Source organism: Stegastes partitus, unplaced genomic scaffold (genome assembly GCF_000690725.1).
Source record: "Stegastes partitus isolate 25-593 unplaced genomic scaffold, Stegastes_partitus-1.0.2 Scaffold167, whole genome shotgun sequence".
Taxonomy (NCBI): Eukaryota; Metazoa; Chordata; class Actinopteri; family Pomacentridae; genus Stegastes; species Stegastes partitus.
This window is the reverse complement of record NW_007577898.1, coordinates 220,347-241,653: the sequence shown is the minus strand read 5'-3', so window position 1 is coordinate 241,653 and position 21,307 is coordinate 220,347. Positions and strand designations below refer to the sequence as shown.

The 21,307-nt window shown below is 41.6% G+C and overlaps 1 protein-coding gene across 2 annotated transcripts in view; it reads right to left on the bottom strand.

The window, feature by feature from the left end:
- Positions 1–21,256, bottom strand: part of zfyve9a (zinc finger, FYVE domain containing 9a) — a 46,534-nt gene extending 25,278 nt beyond the window's left edge. For both annotated transcript variants that reach the window (XM_008279658.1, XM_008279659.1), the window contains exons 1-7: positions 21,114–21,256; positions 9,557–9,661; positions 8,349–8,456; positions 4,684–6,125; positions 3,006–3,105; positions 1,363–1,539; positions 1,002–1,165 (exon numbers count right to left, since the gene is read on the bottom strand). In XM_008279658.1, coding sequence (XP_008277880.1) covers positions 1,002–1,165; positions 1,363–1,539; positions 3,006–3,105; positions 4,684–6,125; positions 8,349–8,418 — 1,953 coding nt within the window. In that variant the 5' untranslated portion in view covers positions 8,419–8,456; positions 9,557–9,661; positions 21,114–21,256. The remainder of the gene's footprint in view (positions 1–1,001; positions 1,166–1,362; positions 1,540–3,005; positions 3,106–4,683; positions 6,126–8,348; positions 8,457–9,556; positions 9,662–21,113) is intronic.
- Between the last annotated feature and the right edge of the window lie 51 nt (positions 21,257–21,307).

The window sequence follows — 21,307 nt, the reverse complement described above, 5'->3', positions numbered from 1 at the left end:
CCCCAGAAAACAATTAAGCTGACATTTGTAAAGTTGGGACACTTCAAAAGATTCTTAATCAACATCGATACTGCAGATGATAGATATCCTGATGTCAAGCCCTAGAACAAGTGAAACTCTTTGATGGAATCTTTTCTTTTAACACTACCTGCCTACCAAACCTCTTTCTAAATCCACATGAGCAGTTTGTTAGAAATTAATCAAAAAATACAGGTAATTTTGGCAGGTTTTCTCCCCATAGCAGCACCAGACATCATGCAACTGTGAGCTCAGTGGTACACTCTGTGACTAGTAAAATGTAAAACTGATGCCCATTTATTATTTCTCCTGGCCTGAACTCAATGTTCCCTCACCTTTGCCTTTAAGCTACTTTTATTTGATACACTGGAAGGTGCTATGAAAACAGCAGGAAAAGGACAGCGGGAGCCCCTGTAAATTGATGTCTTTACACGTTCTTCTGGTGAACTAAAAGGACTCATCTTCTCCTGAGAAGAATTCATCAAGAGTAGAACTGTCACGCTGACTGTCACATGTGAAAGTCTGATTTTCTGCTCATGCTCTGTCTGCAAAGCATAATCAGGCCATCTGAGATTTAAACAAACACTGTGTTCAACAGGCCGTGAATCATTCTGACAGCTGACATTCAATGAGTACACACCGCCACCACAGAAACAACCAACTCCAACTTGCTCTTCTGTAATTTGTTGTTGTGAGGCAAACTTTAACATATTATTCACATACAGTAAGTTGGCTTATAGCGACTGCATTCCAGCTTTATGCATGTAAATCCACAGGGATTTCTAATTCTGATCATGCAACCAGGAATGTGTCTTTAAAACTTTGTTAACTGCCTATTTGTCACAGTCTGAGACACGACCACTAAACCACCAAGAATTGCACAGAAAGAGTTCCTTGTGGCTTCCTCAAGTGAGTCACAGAGGACCATACAAGCTAATCTAATAGCATTAGTTGAGGCTGAATGTTTGGCGTGCCAAGCCTACCTCTGAGGCCTCAGAAGAGGAGGATTTATTTGAATACGTGGAGATGGCCAGCGACTGAGAGGGGGTAGCGCTGGAGGTCGCAGGTTTGGGTGATTCTGCCGTGTCTCCGTTAGGCAGAACTCCATCAGCGAACCACACCCTCCTCTGCTCCCGCGAGAGCGACCCTAAACACAAAATTACATTTTACCTCAAGGTTTTGTTTGAACTCCCCACAACACTCATACAGACGCACTGAAACAGTGTTTTTAAGTCCGAACTAGCGATAAAAAGTACTACTTTAAAGTGGCTGAGGACAGGATGACACGGCCAAAGGTGAAAATTAGATTTGTAAGAGTATTTTTGTTCTTGGTAAAGGTCGTACCCTCGTTGCCAGGTTGTTTCAGGACTCCTACGGGCACCATGACAGTGGGAGGGGGGGAGCTGAGCACCCCAGAGGCCTGAGCCTGCTGCAGTGGGGGGATGGTGGAGCAGTACTCTGCTGGGTTGTTGGGGTTTGGACTCTGATTGCTTGTAGTGGTCGGTGTCTCCCATGATTGAGCTGACAGAGACAGAAAACAGCATTAGTAAACATTATGAAGCATAAATCTAAATGTGCATGTCATAAGTATATGTACTGGTCAGTAGGGATCAATTGATGATTGGACGAGCCGACCATCAATTGATGATTGGACGAGCCGACTATTGGGCCAGACTTTTCCTGTTATCTCTCTTTATTTCTGTTGTCCAATCATAGATGCAGCCCGATCTCTAACTGTTGTTACTCTGTGGTCTAAAGGAATGTCTTGGTTATTGCCCCAATAATTCAGTTGTTGGTGTCAGTGCGGCTTTAACTTATTTTGCTGAGGTGCTAGGCTGAGGCTGTCACTAAGAGGTTTGCTGTGCCTCTTAATCTGTGGCTTACGCTACCTGACATCTTTCTAAAGTAAAATTAACTTTATCAACCTGCTCTAAATGACAGACACGACTCTTTGGCAGAGACACAACCTGCAAAACATGATCAAGAAGCACAGCAATCTCCACAAATCAGGAAATTATTTATTTTCACAGTCGCTAAGACTATGCTTACAGCTAGTGGCTGAGTTAGGAGGCAGCCACAGATGACTCAGAAACAGTGTCTGGAAAACAATAAGAAATAATGCTCTAAGATAAGGGCCTTAGTAGACAGCGGAAGTGACAGAAAACTAAAAGAAAACCACAGAGAATAACATCAAGATACAACTGCAATCCCAATCAATTAAACTATCAATCTCTCATCAAACAGAGGAGAGCATCCTAATGTCAGATGGTGCTCTGACGTCATCGCTCCTAATTCTATCGTATATATTCAGCTACTGTAAGCCTTAATAATGAATAAAAGGCTCCCGTTAATGTATAACATTGAATGTATACTAGTCCCAAATATAGTTTTATTCTTGATTACCAATAATCTGTATTGATATCAGCCCTGACAAAAAAAACATTGATTCCTACTGGTCAGTCACAGTGTTCGTATTTTTACCTCTCAAGCTGAAACAGACTTTTCTACAGCTGCCACTTTGACTTGTCAAAGTACAAAATACACAGGAGTTACTAATTTTGTTAATGAGGCCGTGATCCAATAAGAAGCCCAGTCAGTCACTGCAGTGAGTCTGGACTGAAATGCAGTCACAGTTAATGTTATTAATTCCACCTGTGCCTTTCCTGTTCTGAACTGTCAAAATGTCTGCTGTGAAAATGGTCTATTTATAAAGCAGCTATGCCCCATTAACATACTGCATACAATACTCTGACAAAAAAATAAATAAAAAATGCTGCAACACTTTTCCTATTGAAAATAATTTATTTATATCAAGACAGGAACAAAAAAAAAGAGCAAAAAAGTACAAGTATTCCTTTGTGGGCCATTATTTTAAACCTTTTTCCCCGTATTTATTTATCTTACTCCTCAAATTTTCACATTTATGTATTTACTGTGTGTAGAAATGCAATATGCAAATGCAACTTTCTACTTGCAATGATGCTCACCATTCGTCAGAGCAGAATGACAGGTGACGCAAACACGAGCCTCCTTCCTGTCCATGTACACGAGCCGACACTTCAGGCTGCAGCACGTCGCGCAGAACACCTTAAAAATAGCACACACACAAACATTTCATTCACACCACAATCCTTCACATAAGGAGCACAGAGCACAAGAACTGCACGATACTTTCACTGTAAAAATGTTAAAAGGTGAAGAGCTGAAAAGAAGTTGTGATTGAACGTGCAGCAAATGTGCCATTTTATGGATATTGATTTCTTGCACTTGGCCAGCGCTTCAATGAGCTGCAGCTGTGTACAAGACACTTTACTTTCAATGGATTAGCACATCATTACACATCATTATCCAGTAACATGTATTTAGTAAATGATTAGACAGAGGGTGGGTGATCCTTTTAATTTCAGAGCCACACAGCTCCACCATAATCTGGTTTGTGGATCTACCACTGTGGTGGTGGAAGCACTGTGAGGATCCCGCTGCGTCTATTGTTTGCCGCCTCAGTGCAGGTGTTTGTATTACTGCAGTGCCAGCTCCTCCCTGCTCAAGTGGCAGTGTGTGTGTGTTTGTTTACCACCATGGGAAATTAAGTAGCAGTCCGGCGATTTTCCAGTGCAGTGTCAGCGACCACATCTTCAATTTAAAGCACTGCACGGACACAATGCCACATATGTGGGGGCCATAATGTTAGAAAGCTAGCGGCACACCAACTGAGTCTATCTGCAAAGAAAGGCCTAAATAGAAACTAATCTATCAAAGCTCTGCATTTAATTCACCTCCTTCGTCTACTAAAGCCTCTTAGAGTCACTCATGTGGCTGTATTTTAATATTTGCAGAATATTTTAATGTTGCTCATCTCCTTGTACGCCTTTTTGCCTTTTATTAACCACTTATTCATCCTTGTGTGTTAGCACTTGTATTATTGGTTCACTTTGTCTGACTATGTTCATCAATGCAAAATTAAACCACCACAGCTTGACCATTACATTGATATTCATGCATCCCAGTTAATTAGCTTCAAATTCACCAAAAGCCAATGCACAGCCATTACAAGAAAGCAAAGACGAAATCAGTGGCTGAGTGCTCACAAAAATACAATATTGTGTTCTACATGCAATAAATGTTTGACTTCAGAAATGACTGGACAGCAGATTACTCTCAGGAGTTAGAAGATATCTCAAGAGAAAGAAAATCTACATATGATACTTCCTGAAAGGGGGCATGTATATTTCTTTATGTAATGTGCAAGTGAAATGAAGCAGTGGAAGCATACTGATAATACTGATTTTCATGTGTGCATTAGACCTGTGTATTGTCTGTTTTTATTGAAAAAAGGCACTTTTTATTTTGATTGACCTTCTTATTTCTGTGTCACTGTGGCTGCATCCCTGTAAAATAAGGTCTTTGTGTGTCTGAGAGGCTAACCTTAAAAACTAACCTTCAATGTTCATTCTTTAACTTGTGATTCTAAGTGTAGCTGCACTAGAAAAAAGGTGAACAAGGTCTACTATTTGGAGATTTATAAAAAAAAAATACAAAAAATAAAAATAAAAAAACATCCTGAAGCAACAAAATCACCCCAGAAATACAAGGCATATTGCTATAATCACTGCTTCTAGCTTAGTTACAAGGCCCACATTAAAGCAGCTCTAGCACACCACTGACCTTGCCGCAGGCCCTGCAGTGGTGCCTCCTCTTGGTGAAGGTGAACTTGACATCACATTTCATACAGACAGGAGCCTGGGAGTCAGGCACCCACACAGGGGCAACCTCTCCCAGGGAGCTGGCGGGTTTCCTGCACAGAGCGCCCTGCTGGCCTGCCTGGACGTCGTTGTCTGGGCTCTCTGTGGGCATCAGGGAAGGAGAGTGAACAACTCCGTCTCCGTTCACACTGACTGTACTCTGATCAGGCCCACTGGGCAACGTTTCCGAGGGTGTGCCTCTCCGACACTGGTTCTCAAGGTTTTTGTTCTTGCTGACAGCAGATGGGCCGAGCTGGTTTTGGACCTGGCCCGACAGCGGCTGTGGGATCTGGAGTTTGAGGCTGACCGGCTGCTTTGGTCGCGCTCCTCCATAAGGAACACTGACTGGCTGTAGCCGGTTGTTGAGTTTTGGTTGGACGTTACCGGACCCCACTGCTCCTCCATCGCTGCTCTCCTGCTTGCTCTCTTCCATTTCTTTCTCCTCAGTTACAGAGTCCTCTTTGGAGGGGACAGGAGAAGGAGAAAAGCCCTCCTCCTCCTCCTCATCCTTCTCTTCTGTCTCCTTCGGCTTGGACCTGCTTCCACTGTCCTGTTCCAAACCATTGGGAAGGTTTGTTATTCTGAGGTCTATTTGTCCCTCTGGACCACATCTTCTTTCCTTCTCCTCCACTCCGGCCCTCTCAGGAGGAGAAACACCGTTCTCCTCCAACTCACTCTCGACCTGAACATCCCTCCGCCCATTCACACTTTCTCCCTTGTCCTCTTTTGAGTTTGTAGTTTGCCTTTCTGAATCAAAGTCCTGTAAAACAGCTGTACTGCTCTCTCCTTTAAGGCCTTCTCCATTCTGTGTTGTGTGCTCCACATTTGGATGTATTTTCTCCGACGGAGTTTGCTCCTCTCCTAATCCCACCTCAAAGGTAAAGTGAGTGTGAGTGACAGCAGAGCCTCCTCCTCCGCCTGAGGCAGCTATCTCTTCGTGTTGAGCCTCCTGGTCAGGAGCACCAGGCTGGATGTCTGTTCGAGTACTTATTTCTTTGCTAAGGCCGTCCGGTTGTGGGCTGCCTGGGCAGCCGTTCTCAACGGCACTACAGGCCGTCACAGTGGGCGGCGAGAGGTCGTCTGTGCCCACCAGTTTGCCGATGTTGGGCTGTGGGAGCGGTGGGCTGTGGACGTCTGCTGGCCTCTCCTCTACCCAGGATGGAGGTTCGGGACCAGGGTGTCTTTTGGGGTCGGCTCCTGGAGAGGCACTGGAGGATGAGTCGGGGAGGGTCTTGAAAGGCAGGGGACTCTCCCGAGGGCTGAGGTCTGCGTGGGCCAGCGCGGGGTTCAGAGAGAGCATGTGGGCCGGCGGGGCCAGGATCTGCGTCCACTTGGCATCTGAGAGAATGGGAGTGTCCGTCTCATCTGTGGTGAAAGAAGGAAGGAAAACTGAGGATTGTGTGGATCTCAACTGCAGGAAAATTTGACTTTTTATGTGAGAAGATATCTACTGATTCAGTTAGATCTGCAACTGATATGTTTTTTCATTACCATTTCATGTGCAGATGATTTTTTCCTCTTTATTTTTTGTTTCACAGAAAAAACAGAAAGCATCAAGTGATCATTAGTTTAACGGAACTCAAGATGATGTCTTTAAATGTTTTCTTTGGTTTCATGACAAAGAAAATCTGCATTTCAAAAGCTAAAACAAGATCTGCAGCACTTTTTCACCACTCTTGCTTGAAATATGACAATTAACAGTTTATTTTATCTGTCAACTACATGTAAATTAATCATTTCACTAGACACACTTTCATTATATCTATATCCTGCATACAAAATCTTTTTTTCGTATAATTTGCAGTTTTCTTGTGACACTGCAGACATGAAAAATAAAATCAGAGAAAGCAGCTACTGGTAAAGAGATCATGAACCTTAGAGAAGCCGGCCAGGAAGCCTCACATGAACCGCCACAGAGAACTGATACAAAGATACACACTCCCAGGTGATCGAAAGAGCTTAAAACGGCATGAACAAACCAGGGGACAAATTGAGAAATGAGGTTGGCATGGAGTGGGAAATTAGCGTGTGGATGGACTGGGAAATTCTGAGAAAGTGGGCCAAATGGCTCGCTCGCCCCTGGGAACCATCAGTCAAGCTGACACATGAATGCTGTGTAATACGAGTTGAAATTTCTTATAATATCTATAGAAAATGACTTCCTCACACAGCCGTGTCAGCTTCTGAAGGGCGTGCTCCTCCCTCCAATGGAATTCATGCTAAGCTGTTTCAGTACGAGCCGCACCAGGTTCAAACACACACATTCAGGCACATGGAGTTAATCTTCCAAGCTGGATCTCTGGCAGAGGACACAGATAATCACTCACAGCCAAAACACACACTGAGAGCACAGTACCATTAAAATACAGTCTGTGTGTAAGAATCAGCAGGACTTGCATTTCTTTCTGCCATAAATCTAGAAAAAGAGCGGTCTTTCCTCTATAATAAGCAAACCATTTGTGCTGGAGAGCTCAGAGTCTACAGATACACAGCTCAGTGACGCAGTGTTTACTTTACAATTACCATAAATAAACTCTGTGAAACAACTGTCTCAAACAGGCCCTAACACAATTTCTTTACTTATTGTGATCATTAAGCGTGATGAAAAAAAAAAAAAAAGACAACCTTCTTGTCTTGCACCAATTACACAGTTTTACAAAAGCACAAGGGAAACGGAAAATCCAATTAGTCCTATTCCCTCTCTGCCCGCCCTCAATCACCACCTGTGAATGTTACTCAAACTCAATGGGCGGTGGCTGATTGTCTGACACCTTGATGATTTACTCACAAGGGTTGCATAATGGCACTCTAATGACGGCTCTAAAGAAACTTCAATCCTGCAGATACACCTAGTTAAATCCATCTTTCCTCAAGCACAATGACTCACTACTTGACTGTCTTCTGTCCACATCTTTTAACCCTCTCAACCCCCAACATCACTAAAATGACACCATTTATCAAAGTCACAAAGAAGAATCGCCCTCATGTGTAACGTGCAGCTCCATCAGGAAAACTAACCAAATATAGGCTTAACATGGTGATACTTGACTCAGACACTTTATTCTACTACAATTAAAAATGTGATTGCACCAAATTCTGTACAAAAGAATAAATAAAACAGCATACAGAAAAACAAGCTGATGGAAGACACATTCTGCATTGAGTATTATCTTTCTAGAGCTGATGTGCAGAGTAGTGTAAAAAAAAAAAAAAAAAGGCCTAATTTGTAGAGGTTGTAAAAATGTAAGTTGTAAAATATCTATTATCTCCAATGTGTAGAGTCACTGTGTTCTTAAATGGCAACATTGAGGGGTACAATGTTGATTCCAGGTTTTTTAATTTTTGCAAAACAAAAAAAATCAAAGAAATTCCACTTTTTCTTTTTTGTGATTTCTGGCATTATAACTGTGTTATACAGCATAAAGGACAGTTTTTACTTCTCTTGCTATCTAGCCATGGTTGTGCTGTTTCTATAGAGGTGCAGGACTTTATATTGCAGTGAAAAATGAGTCCACAGTGAGTAAAAATGTAACAGGAGCAAAAAATTTAAAAAACTCAGAAAGGGTTAAAGCTTATGCAGAACCTCACCTTCGTTCTGCTCGAACTCGTCCAGCACCTTGTCCAGGTTGAAGGCCTCGGCCTGGAAATAATTCTCCATGGGTCAGGAAGCTCCACCCTGCCAACGGCCGTGTGAACCTGGACGCAGGAGGAGCATGTCCTCAACATTAAGTTCACTCACATTTCCATACTGTATGTAGATGTCCCGCAAGGCCTGAATAATATCTCCTTGTCCGTATCTTTAGTCTCTGCTCGCTTCAATATGATTTGTTTGAGTAGAAATATCCCCTCTAAGTCTCTTTTGCTCTCACTTCTCATTCCCCTCCCAAGCAGTTCTCTCTTTTGTCATCACTCTGGGGTCACGGAGATAATGACAGAGAAAAATGAGCACGGTCGAAGTCTTTCTTTTTGATTGGAAAATTTCCTGGTGAGAATTAACTGATCTGGGACTGCATTGACAGCCAGGATAAGAAAAGTCTTGTCTCATTTAACAAATTAACTGCTTGAGCTTTTAGTGGAAATGGTCCTGCCCAAGGTGCCATCCTTAATCCACTTCAGAAGAGTGGAAAAGTCTATTTACAAAGCGTCACAGCACAGGAAACTCACAATTCTGTGGTGATCAAAATAGTTGCAGATAAATTTTGCTTTAATCCACAGTTCGTTTCAGGTCTAGATGACAATCCCATTCATGAAAAGGTGAATGATTACATAGCCAAAGTTGAGCCAACAGTACTGCAATTACTTTTCCTAAACTTCTCATGGCATGTCCTCATTTTATTTAGTTTTGGTCGAGTGAAATAGTAAAGTGAGGGGGAAGAAAGCCTGTCCTCCTACAAAACATTTGTGTGCTAGTTTGAATGATGGAATCAAGCTCAAACGTGAAATTCAAAATAGTCCTTTGCAGGTTATGCTCAAGGTATATGACTTCATTTTTTGTTTTGACGGTACCTTTTCATATCTGATCTGACAGAGAATTACTCATGTCTGAAAGGTAGTTGAAATAGGAAAATAACATGCAAATTCTGATCACAAGTGAAATTTACAACAAGTTTACCCTGTAGTCCTGTGTAAAACCCAGCCTGCCCTGTACTGCGGGTGATCCAGGTAGTGTGGATGACAATACTGAATTGCTTGTTTTATAACTTCAATGGGAATCCTCTACATATAGTGCTGATCTACGCAGGCCTGCCTCAGGTGTGCTGCCGGTATGAACTGTGCTCCTCCCAGTCAGTCCTCACCTGCACAGAGGTCCTCCTCAGCAGTCCCCGGTGGTGTCTTTTTCTCAGCGGATTTCCCTCTTAGTTCTCACTTCACCCAGTCTGGCAAGCGCCCAGCGCCCACACCTGAGAGAGAGAGAGGGCATACACCATTCAGTAAAAAGCTGCTTCTCAACTTATGTGGCAAAGCCTATGGAGTTCAACTCCTGATTGCACTACAAGCTGATACAAAGAGTGACTCTACAGCAGAAAAAGGTGAACTTCCTATATGCCTACATGAATTTAATACTGTAGAAAAGTAAAGGTCGATTAGATGTTCTGAATGTCTGTCAAAGTGCTTGAGTGCTTGCTCTGCATTTATAATAAATCACATTCTCACTGTGGGTGAGAAGTGTCTCTACTCAGCTCTGGATGTCACTGGGCAACAGCACTGATCATGAAGGATGCTCCTTTATTGCAGGTTCCACAAAAAAAATCACCTGCAGCTGCTTTAGAAACTTGCACAGTACCTTGTAATATTTCATTTACATCATATTTATATTATGTATGTATAATTACATGTATGAAGCACATGCATGCACAATGATCAGCCACAATATTAAACAGGTGAATAACACTGATCAATGCAATGCTTTGCTGGCTGCCGGCATGCATGCGGATGTTACATTGACATGCATCACCCATCAGCAGCATTCCCCAGAAGGACAATGCACCCTGCGCCACACCGCAAAAACTGCACAACCACAACAAAGAGCCCAAGATGTTGACCCGGGATCCAAACTACCGAGATCCCAATCTGATCGGACATTGCAAGACGCCCTCGAACAATCTACCGAAGTCTCCCCCAGCAACCCACAGGACTAAAAGGAAAGATATCACACGACACTCCCAGAAGTCCGGTGACTTCAAGGCGGTTTTGGTGGTACAGCGGTACCTACACAATACGAGACAGGTGGTTTTAAATATAAATATATACAAATTAAGACTTTTAGAATGAAGAGACAAGATGCTACATATTTACTAGTTCCATCAACTAAAAAATAAGGACTTAAATACAATACAATTCAAACTTCAGTTCAATATGCACACTTCAGTAATGGAGCATTAACACATGAGATACCATCAGAACAGTAACTGTCCCACGAGGAGCACAGCATGAAATGTGTAAAACCTCAGACACAACAGTTTAAACCCCTAACGCATATCCCAAACTGCAGCCTTTGCGATCTGCTAATTTTATTGTTTCAAAACACAACTGGAAATCAATCAACTGTTGAGCCCTACTGTATATGGTAGTAAACTGAATGTCTTTATGTTTGCACATTTTGCCTTAAACTCTGGAAAATTGTGCTATTTTAAAACTGATATAGCTGAGAGGATATCCACTAGATTAGACAATAATGAAAATAATTATTAGTTGCAGTCCTATTTTTCACCACACCACACTCCATTATGGTGAAATAAAGAATTACATCAGACAGCTCAGTGTTACTGTCTCCACCCATCACGCTGCTGCTGCTGCTGTCGCTGCTGCTGATGAATCAGAGCAAAATCTCAGATAAGTCTGGGACATTACGGTTCATAAACAACACCCTGCATCAACTGATAGCACAGTGCAGCGTCTAGCTTATCATGTGTGCTGCACATTATCACACACGGTCGGCCATTACTCGACAACGCAATCAAAAACCATGAATGGAGAGCAGCTGATGCCTGAATTACTGCACAGTAAACCTGCTCAGTCTGTCCTTGCTGATGAGGAGACCTTGGCGTGGTGATGTGATGTGGTGGGGCGTGAAGTGTGTGTGTGTGTGTGTGTGTGTGTGTGTGTGTGTGCGTGCGCGCGCGGCTGCAAATGAGTAACAGCCAGGCTGAACTTCAGGGTCATTCTCATAAGGACAGGAGCGACCAGGGATTACACCAGAGACCAAATATTCCGCAGAGCGAAGGCCTCGGAGAAAGGAGCAGTGTCAACACATTTTCTGCTTAGTTTAAGATGCGAGCTCGGGCGTGATGTCAGCACAAACCAGCGAAGGTGCAGGACAGGAGGCGACACATGTAGTATGTATTTAAGGTCATATCATTTCAGTCGCACCAAGAACAAGGCTGAAGGAGACCGCTGTGATCAAAGTAAGAGGAAACTGTACACTCTACAAAAGGCTTCTTTAAATTAAGACAACGAGCAAAGCAACTTGAATTCATCACAGCACGTTACAAACCTCTAGGCAGGCCCGACGGAGCGTGATGACTCAGTTTGAGCACAACACAAGTGACGTCACCCCAGTAAATACTAACTGTGACAGATTTAAAAACAATTTATTTTTGCTCCACTCTGCAGCAGGTGACAGTGACGTAACCGACTACTAAATGTATGCAGGTGGGAAACTCCTACACAAGAGCTATCCACAAATCACTGAATCTCAATGAAACTTTGGAGTAGTACATTTATTTTTTTCTTCATGTGAACAGTAGTTGGTAAACCTTTATAGAGGAGGTGTAACAGGACACATATTTGTACCACAAATTTTCAGTATGTGTGCCCATCTAAGGCGAAAGAGGGAAACACGCAAGTCTTCCCAACAAGATCAAGAAGCCTCCGTACACATCTTTATGTCAAAAAGACTGCCACTCCCACATTGGCTTGTTTAGTGACGCCAAGAAGTGTGCGAGTGACTGAACATGGTGCATCGTCTCGTGAGATGGAAGGAGGCCGCCGCCAACCTGTTCTGAATGACTGCAGAATACTGTACATTTTCATTTATTATCATTACTTATTTTGGCGTATTTGTTTTGCAAATTTTACTCGGTTATTAGTGGGTTACAGCCAGTTGCAGCAGTATTGACAGGCTTAAAAGAAACAGTCATACTCTGTTCAGTAAACCAGTTCTTAATTTTGCAAAGAAGAAAAAGAAGCAGTTCAACGTTATGTATTTCTTGTTTTTGCATATCGAAAACATACCAAACCAAGATTTTTGCGTACCGTTACACCCCTACTTTTAAATCGCTTCACAGATTTTTTGGAGCGTAAAAAGTTGAAAAATGCAAATAACACGAACCACTAATATTTGAGGAAAACGTATCTGGTAGGGTAACGTTTGTGGGAAACAAACAACTTAACATTGCTACTTAGTTCAACCCAATGACAGATTCATAATTATTATGTTGGGTATTATTGAAAATTTGCCAGTGATAATGTATTGTCTACATGCATTTGGGTTTTTTAAAGTTTTGGCCTTTTTGGATAAGACAGTTGAGAGAGGCAGGAAAGTGGGGAAAGGAGTTACAGCAAAGGGCCATGAGCAGGATTTGAACCCATGGCCGCTGTATCGTGGACTACAGCCCCTGTACGTGGGTCGCCAGCTCAACCAGGTGAGCTAAACGGCAGCCCTTGTCTGCATGCATTTTGATTTTCTTTAAATAATTAAACAGTGTGGAGCACTTTTTTGGATTAATTATACGCTTTCATTACCAAGTTGATGCAAACAGAGCGCTGCAATTGATGACAACCTCTAAAAGTTTTTTAATTTTAATCATAGCAACCTCATATAAAAAAGGTTATACAGATAATGAATATATTCAGACATTTAGTTTTGCTACTCGGTGTTCTGAAGCTTGTCAGTCTGCTCATAATCACAATATATTTGCTTGTTTACCTACTCAGTCCTGATTTAAATTTGTTATAACTGACAATAGTCCTGTTAAGAAAGATATACACTCAAAGTTTCTAATTTTTGCATTTTATGTGAAGCAGGGCTAATTAAAGCTGCAGACATCTCGGCAGAGCAATAGAAAAAACTATTATGGACCAAGAGAGAGACTTATATGATGACACGTGTTGGAAAAGTCAAACAGCAGGACAAAGCATGAAAATAATGAGCCGCTTTTAAAATACAACAGCCAAAAAACTCAACCTAAAGAGTGTGAGATGATCCAGTTGGGTGAGAGTAAATCATCTTCACATCATCTCCACAGACAACTGAACGGGAGCAACATCTGAGCGCCAAAATTTCACCTCATCCGACCTCTGCACTGTTTACTTTAGCGGAGAAGTGTACCTCTAAACTGAATGAAAGACTTCTAAAATAGTCTTGCACCTTAAGAGCCCGAGCAGCTCCAGTGGACTGTGGGCCGGTGCACTCACACACAAAAAAACACACACACACACACACAAAAACACACGGATACGCCTCCACGAGGACAGGAGCCCATCCCTGATTAAGATTTAATTACTCTGCAGAGGCGCTGAATAATGCATCTTTAGTCAAAGTGCGTGAAGGAGTTGTATTTTTAGACATGTAAACTTGGAAAGATGCTTTAAAAGAGACATATGTGCATGAGAGAGAGTGTCAGTCAGAGAGTCTGCAGGAATTTAAAAAAAAAAAAAAAAAGGAAAACGGTCCTGCAGCTACACATACTTTAGAAAATGTGTGCAAACATGCTGCAGCTCAACTAATGACTAATCAAAACCTATCAAAAGATGCAAGTGACGTGGCCTCAGGCGAAACAAGGAGAACTAGATTGTGTGTGACAGTGCAGCTCACCTGACGATCATTATAACTGCTATATGAGCTGACTTACAGAGTGAACGTGTGCAAATTTAACACAGAGCCCAGATCTTAAAGTTGTTCTGAATGAAACCTCCACAAATACTGGAGGAATTCCCATGAAATTTTGTACAGGCCACTGTGCCAAAGTACGGCGCTGCTGGCACAACTGGAGACTCGTGTTACTTGATGTATGACTTTCATAATTAAAGCTGTAATCAGTTTAACATTAATTAGCCAAATCAACTATGCTTCATCATTTAAGCACTACTCCTTGATACATTGTGCAATATATTTATGTACAATGACTATAAAGTATTGAACTCCCTTGATCTCCTTTTATTACAAAATTGAATCATGGTCAATTAAATTCTGGTTTTTTGACAAGAATTTACCCCCCTAAAAGACTCTTTCATGTCCAAGTGAAAACTAATTTCCCAAAGTAATGTTAATTAAAAATATAAAATAATAATCTAAAGAAGCAAATAGTAAAAACATGTCAATCACAACTTCCAAGGAAACAACACAGCTATTGGAAAGACTTTTAAATGCCCATGACACAAAGATTTTCTAAATAAAATGATAATTTTTGAGTCCACACACGTGTTGATTAATATATACAAAAATTGCAATCTAGTGTTGATCTCCTAATTGACTTGTGGACTAAAATTTTTGACTGGAGCAACATTGGTTGTCCAAAAAAAATAAAAAGTTGGAGTCGATCAGATGTCAATGCACAGAGAATGAATTGTGAAATGAGTTCTGCCTCTTCTGCTACAGTCCTGTGTCTCAGTGTAATAACAACGTAATAGATGTATACTGACAGGAGAAGTATAGGTACAAAACACAATGATAAAATGACAGAAAACAAAACAAAAGATTTCTTTTTTTTCAAATCAAGCAAACTGCATTTCCTCACAGTCATGCTACAGGCTCCAGTGTAAGCCAGACATGCTAATAATAAAAACAGCCCAACAGACTACTAACATGATAAAGCATGCCTGACTGGAGATCCTGGCATGGCAGCCAAATTAAATAAGACAAGGGCATAAACAGCGAGGAAGCTCGGACATACCGGAATGCTAAAACAGTTCATTAAGTCCTCGCTGTCAGAACGAGACTCTGCTTCCTGTTGTTGTTTCCTTCCAGGGAGCTGCATTCACTTCCTCGCCAATCAGCTGGAAATCCTCCATCATTAGCGCAGTTTGACATTTATCTTTTAGTATATATACAGAGACATTTACTGAATTTCGGATCCGTTAAGCTCAATATTTTGAGATGTTTTCCTTTTCTTGGTTTGTCTGAGTTTTGCTTCGGTTTTCAGTTACACATAAATGCACTTTATCGTTTTGCCAAAAAAACCTATTTCATGAGATGCATTTTCATATGTCACAGCAAGAAATTGATCTTAATGATGGCATAACAGCATCTAAGTGCACCATTTCCAGGATTTAGGTACTGTGCATGCTGCCTCGGCGGCATGGGGGCCCTTAAATATCCGTTAATGATATTATTCCAGCTGTGCTTTCCTGATATGATGATGCTAAATATCTCAGGGACCAAAAAAGAAAAAAAGTGTGCCAGCGTGCATAAAGTCATTCAAGAGTAAAATTGTGGCCTTAAGTTCATCTAAACTCTGAGAACGACCAGAGATATTCTCGTCAAATTAAGAATAAATGTCCTGCGTAACTGTTCAGATTTAGTCTCGGCTCATAATGTATTTAAGAGCGCTCCAGAGGTACAGTAACCCGGTTAGAAGGGGTCACCAGCTGATGGCTGCATTACGCACACACAGACAGGAAAAGGAAAGCTGTTTTGGAAATAAATGATGATATAAACCACAACATGAAAGAAGTTAAGGTCATGCAGCTCCCTGATGGGTTTGCCCGGGTGAATGAGAATTAGGGCTGCAACTAATGATTATGTTCATTGTTGATTAGTCCGTCAATTACTTTCCTCATTAATTGATTACTTGTTTGGTCTATTAAATGTCAATCGGTGTTTCTAAAACCCTAAGATGACGTCCTCAAATGTCTTGTTTTGTCCATGACGCAAACATATTTAGTTTACAGTCACAGAGAAGTAAAGAAACCACAAAACATTCAGTTTAAAGAAGCTGGAATCAGAGAATTTCCACTTTGTTTGAACTCTTAAAAAATGACTCAACGATTATCAAAGTAGTTACTGACTAATTCACTAGTTAGAAACAAATCGATTAGTCATTGCAGCTGTAGCATGAATACAATAAACACTCAGACTTTACAGTAATTCTTCTTAATACACACATAAAGCAACCTAAACAAACCACAACAATTACAAAAATGATTACAGTGTCAAGAAAAGCTCAGAAAAAATAATTCATTTTGAGATATACACTTGTATCATGCATTTTGGAGAAATAAAGATCTAACGTCAAAAGAGCAAATATGAACAAAACAAGACATTTATTAACTTGACTTTGGCCTCAGAGATACTGTGATTGGAGAGTTTTAACACTTAGAATACAAAGATTATTCAGTCAAATGTACCTTATAGTTAATCACTAATGAAAATAATCCATAGTTGCAGCTTTAATCTATTTCAATTCATGTAAATAATTAAATAGGTGTGAGGAAATTATTGTAACTCAGCCTCTGGAGTAAAACTGGATCCAATGTCATGACATGATGAAAGCCATGTGATGCTGCTGAGAGCTGAGAAAAGGTTAAAATGTGTTGTCATATACTGATCCCAAGGTCAGGACTGACCTTTCCTGCTCTCCACATACATTCATCTCTTCACATTCTAAATATAACCTTTTCTAATGTATTCATATTGTTATTTACCATGTAGAAATAATGCCACAAATGCCCTCCAGTATACAATTATTCATATCACAGGCAAGTATCTGAACCCTATTTCCTGCGCTGAGGGATGAAGAGAGGGGTTTCAGAGGGATTAATAATGACAAGCTGTGCATTAAACCTTGATGAATGGTGTGATGCAGCCCTGACGCAAAACTTAGGAGGCCTGCTATTGGCTGATTTACTGCATCGGGGAGGGTGCTGAGATACACATCACTGTGCACCCTGGGTGTCCTTAAGTCAACACAATCAGAATGATGCTGCACTGGAAGTTTTAGTGTGTTTTTGAGCAGCGCTGTGTCCTGGTCTATGCTAATCGTTTCACTTTCTTGAAATAATTTTTTGTTTGTTTTATACATACTGACTTTACCAAGTAGGAAATGCAGGAAGGTGGTTATTAGGTTGTTTTTCTGACACACTGGTACATTTCAATGGAGCTGAAATCACTTGATAATGAATTAATTAAAGTATATCAGCAATCAAATGACCAGAAGCTATTTTAATTTAGATCAGCATATATTCCTTTCCCTTATTTTTAAAGTAAAAATGCCAAATATTTGCAGAAAGTGCATTAACTGATTAGATTTGCACCTATTTAGTTTAAAGTAATTGTCATGCAAAAATGCCAAGTATTTTCTAATTTCACCTCCTGAAATGTAAGAAATTTCTGCTTTTCTTCCTCATATATGACAGTATATGAAAAATATTTAGCTTTTGGACTAAAGTCATTAGTAGGGGTTTAGAAAAAGCAATAAAGCTGCTTTCACATTTGTTATTACATGTTATGAACTAAACAACTAATGTAAATAATGAGTTGTTCATTGTACCCTTTTTTTAAAATGCTAAACAATTTATAAACACAGTGATTATTCCTGAAAATAATCAATGGATGAATCGTCTGTAAAAAATGACGGTTAATTTGAGCCCCACGCTGAGAACTTCTGTGTGATTAACTGGAGGTTTGGTATTTGGGGAAACCCTCTTGTGAAAGTTCTCACAATAAAAGCAAACTGTGCAGCGTAAAAATAACTTTTCAAGAAATGAAGAATCTGACCTACGTCTCCACACTGCCCATTTTTTTTGTCTGATGCTAAAAACTTCCCAGGACTGCGAGCTCACATCCTGATAAACAGCGCTTTCAGATCCATAGCCAACGCCGCCGTGCTCCAGACGCCGTCTACTCAGGGTGAACACAGGAAACCTCAAATGATCGCTTCCTCTCCTGAAGAATGGACTGACATCACTTTCTAACAACATGATCGCATGACTGAGTGACACATTATTATGTAATGTCTTAACGCCCTGACTGGGAGTACACTGGGAGTTGTCCTACCTCCTCCTGTAAGCTTTTTCTTTCCTTGCAGCACTGCTTGAGATTAAAGAAATAAAAGCAAAACACATAAAAGGAAAAAACACACCACAGGTTTGTTTTCTCAAAAAAAAAGGTCACACTCCCTCAAAAATGAGATAATTTCTTTGACAGGCGAAGTTGAACAGGTAAATCCAGTGAGATTTGAAAAAGGAAAGGTAAAGAAAGGAGTAGTTGTCCTCTTGTTAGAAAGTGCTGCCGTGCTTCACAGCAAGTGTCAAAAGCTATTATGAGCTTCCTTTCTCCCTTATGTTTTGATCTACATTTAACCACCACAAGACAGAAAAAGCAGCGCAGGGAGACAGGCTGCTGGGCTGCCATCAGGGACAGACTTGTAATACTTTCTGAAAGCATACAGTAACCTACATCTGGGGAGTCTCTGCACACATGAGAGCCTGTCTTTGCATGAGCGCCTGTTGGATCGCTCTACTCAATCAGCCCCTGTGGATTTTAATCCCACCCGAGGATGGAGGATGGTAGGTGGATATCATCGTCTCTTGCTTTAGGTGGAAACACTTATCAAATGTTCCATAAACGTTTCCCTTCCTACATTAGGCTGGGGATGTAGTCTAATATTAGAGAAGTAAATTAGGGTTATTATAAAGTCCAAGCATTTTCTTTTTAGTCACAAATTTATTTTAAGTTTGTCTTTGCTGATGACTAGTTAAGGTGGCACTGGCTTGGCTCTCCAGCACAACTTATCAGGTGTTTATAATACGGTCTTCATCTGACAGTTTCACACCAAAAACACCTCAATGTTTGTTTTTCTCTGCTATCATTTCCCCTTCACCGCAACCAGATGAGGTAGATGGCTCTCCACACTGAACCTGGTTCTGCAGGAGGGTTCTTCCTGTTGCTGTCATCTCTAAACAGAGAAGATGGTCTTGGTAGTAGTCCTGAGACTCCACACCTTACAGTTTTACCACCATTATCACGTAAAGTCACCTCTTATCGAATGTCATGTATATGTTTCACACCCAGCATCAGGCTGGAGATGCTAGCTAACATCAAAACTGACTTGGCTTCGCTACTGGGGAAGAGTAACACAACAATGATGAAAATACTGTTACAAGGGAAAAAATATGTTATTAAAAGGTTTACTAACTACTCTTTGCTGAACTTTCCTCTCTATCCTATACTCTCACCCCAACTGGTCGAGGCAGATGACCACCCTTTCTGAGTCTGATTCTGTTGGCAGCTTTTTCTTCAGTGTTAAAATTCATGTTCTTCTAAGAGGTTCACAACACCACTTATTAAGTACTTATAACGCAGTCCTGAGATCCCTCACCCGACAGCTTCATCCACCCCCATTATCACCTTGAGTCATTCCTCTCCAGGCAATTTTACAACTGTTTCCCAAAGTGCTTGCTCAAAGGAAACTGTTGGATTTGTTGTGTTCCTCTTTTGTCGTGACACAAAGTGCCCTGGGATGTTTGACGCTGTGAATTGGCGCTATATAAATAAAACTGAATTGAGCTGAGAAATGCATTGTCCTCATTGTTGATTGGATGTTTGAGCTTCACTGTCCAACGTTTGTTACTAGAAGCTCTTTATACAATTATCTGCTGCATGTGCTCACCTCAATCTGGGTTTACAGCACAGTTTTGTGAAATTACAACTACTTTGGAAGCCAGTCGTGGTCTGATGTGGGTGCTGAAAACTTGTAGCTTATCCAATGTCTTGTATGTGTTTTACATCCAGCATCAGTCCACGTTGGAGAGATGCCATCTGACACCAGACTATGACTGTTATAAAATCTAAGCGTTTAAAAAGTACACTTTGATATGATGTGATGGGCTTCTTTCTTGAGTCATTTTTTTTTCTCTCCCTGCTGATGACTATTCAAGGTGTTTCTGGGACAGGCCCACTTCTTCATGAATCCACCTCCAGACCTTGACTCAGGCCTGGAAAAACCAAACGATGAGGTAAATGCAAAAAGGCATGGCACCACCAAACCAACTCTTAGGAGCAGATAGATGACCATTTGCTTGGATTATGCAACCATAAGTGGCACTGTGGCTGTGCCTGCTGCCTGCAGGCCAAACACAGCCTGGCTGGATAAATATCACCCACAGGTAGACCTGGTAAACACACGGGGGGAAAAAAACTGCTGCTGTTATTAAAGCGAGCAGGTTAAAACGGTGCAGCGGCAAAATAAAATGACAACAGTTGGGGGTTTGTTTGCACCATAACTTGGACAGTTGTATTAGCAGGGTTTGCTAGCTTACTTCAGCGTCCACAGCAAACCCTCCAAAGGCCACGACTAAGTTTCCCAAACAGTTTCCACCCGAGTGTGTGGTTTAAATTTGAATTTTAGACTCCAATTGATATAACTAAACAGCAGCACGGGGTGTAGCGGAGGAGTGGAGCGGCTAGGTGTTAGCCCTCCAGCCGTTTCAGCGGGCAGTCGTGCGCCGAGTGACGGCAGCGACTTGCTGCTCTGACGGACAGTCGCACCGCCGCTGAGTCGGTGGGCTTGGTGGCTAACGGCCAGTCAGAACCATTAGGAGGGAACCGAGAAGCCTCCGTCCTCAGGTTAACTCAGCCCCCCGTTTCACACAGTCAGTCAAAGTGCTTCACCTCCCGTCGCACCGCTACGGTGTTTAGCCACAGCTAGGCAACGCAAAGGTGTTGTGTAATTGACGTTAAAATTGACTATTAACGGTAAATGGCACCTTCCTTTAAGCAGCCACACACACATACAACAAAAAAAAACGCCATCCACGCTCACTTGGTCTGCATCACTACTCGCAATGGCGGTGTGTAACGTTAGAGCGACAAGCGAGCTGTGAAATGTCATGAAAACAAATCCAGTTACTCACCGGAGGAATCCTCATCTTCACGTACGGTGCCGCGGAGCCCCCCCGGTAGCGGCCGTCATACCTAAATCGCCTTTCGCAGCTATTTTTGCGTATCCTCGTGTGGACCCTCCGCCGCCCGCCTCACTCAAACAGCACAAGTCGGAAAGTACAGCTTGTAGTCTGCCGTAGTTGTGCGACAGCGCTCCGTGATCCCT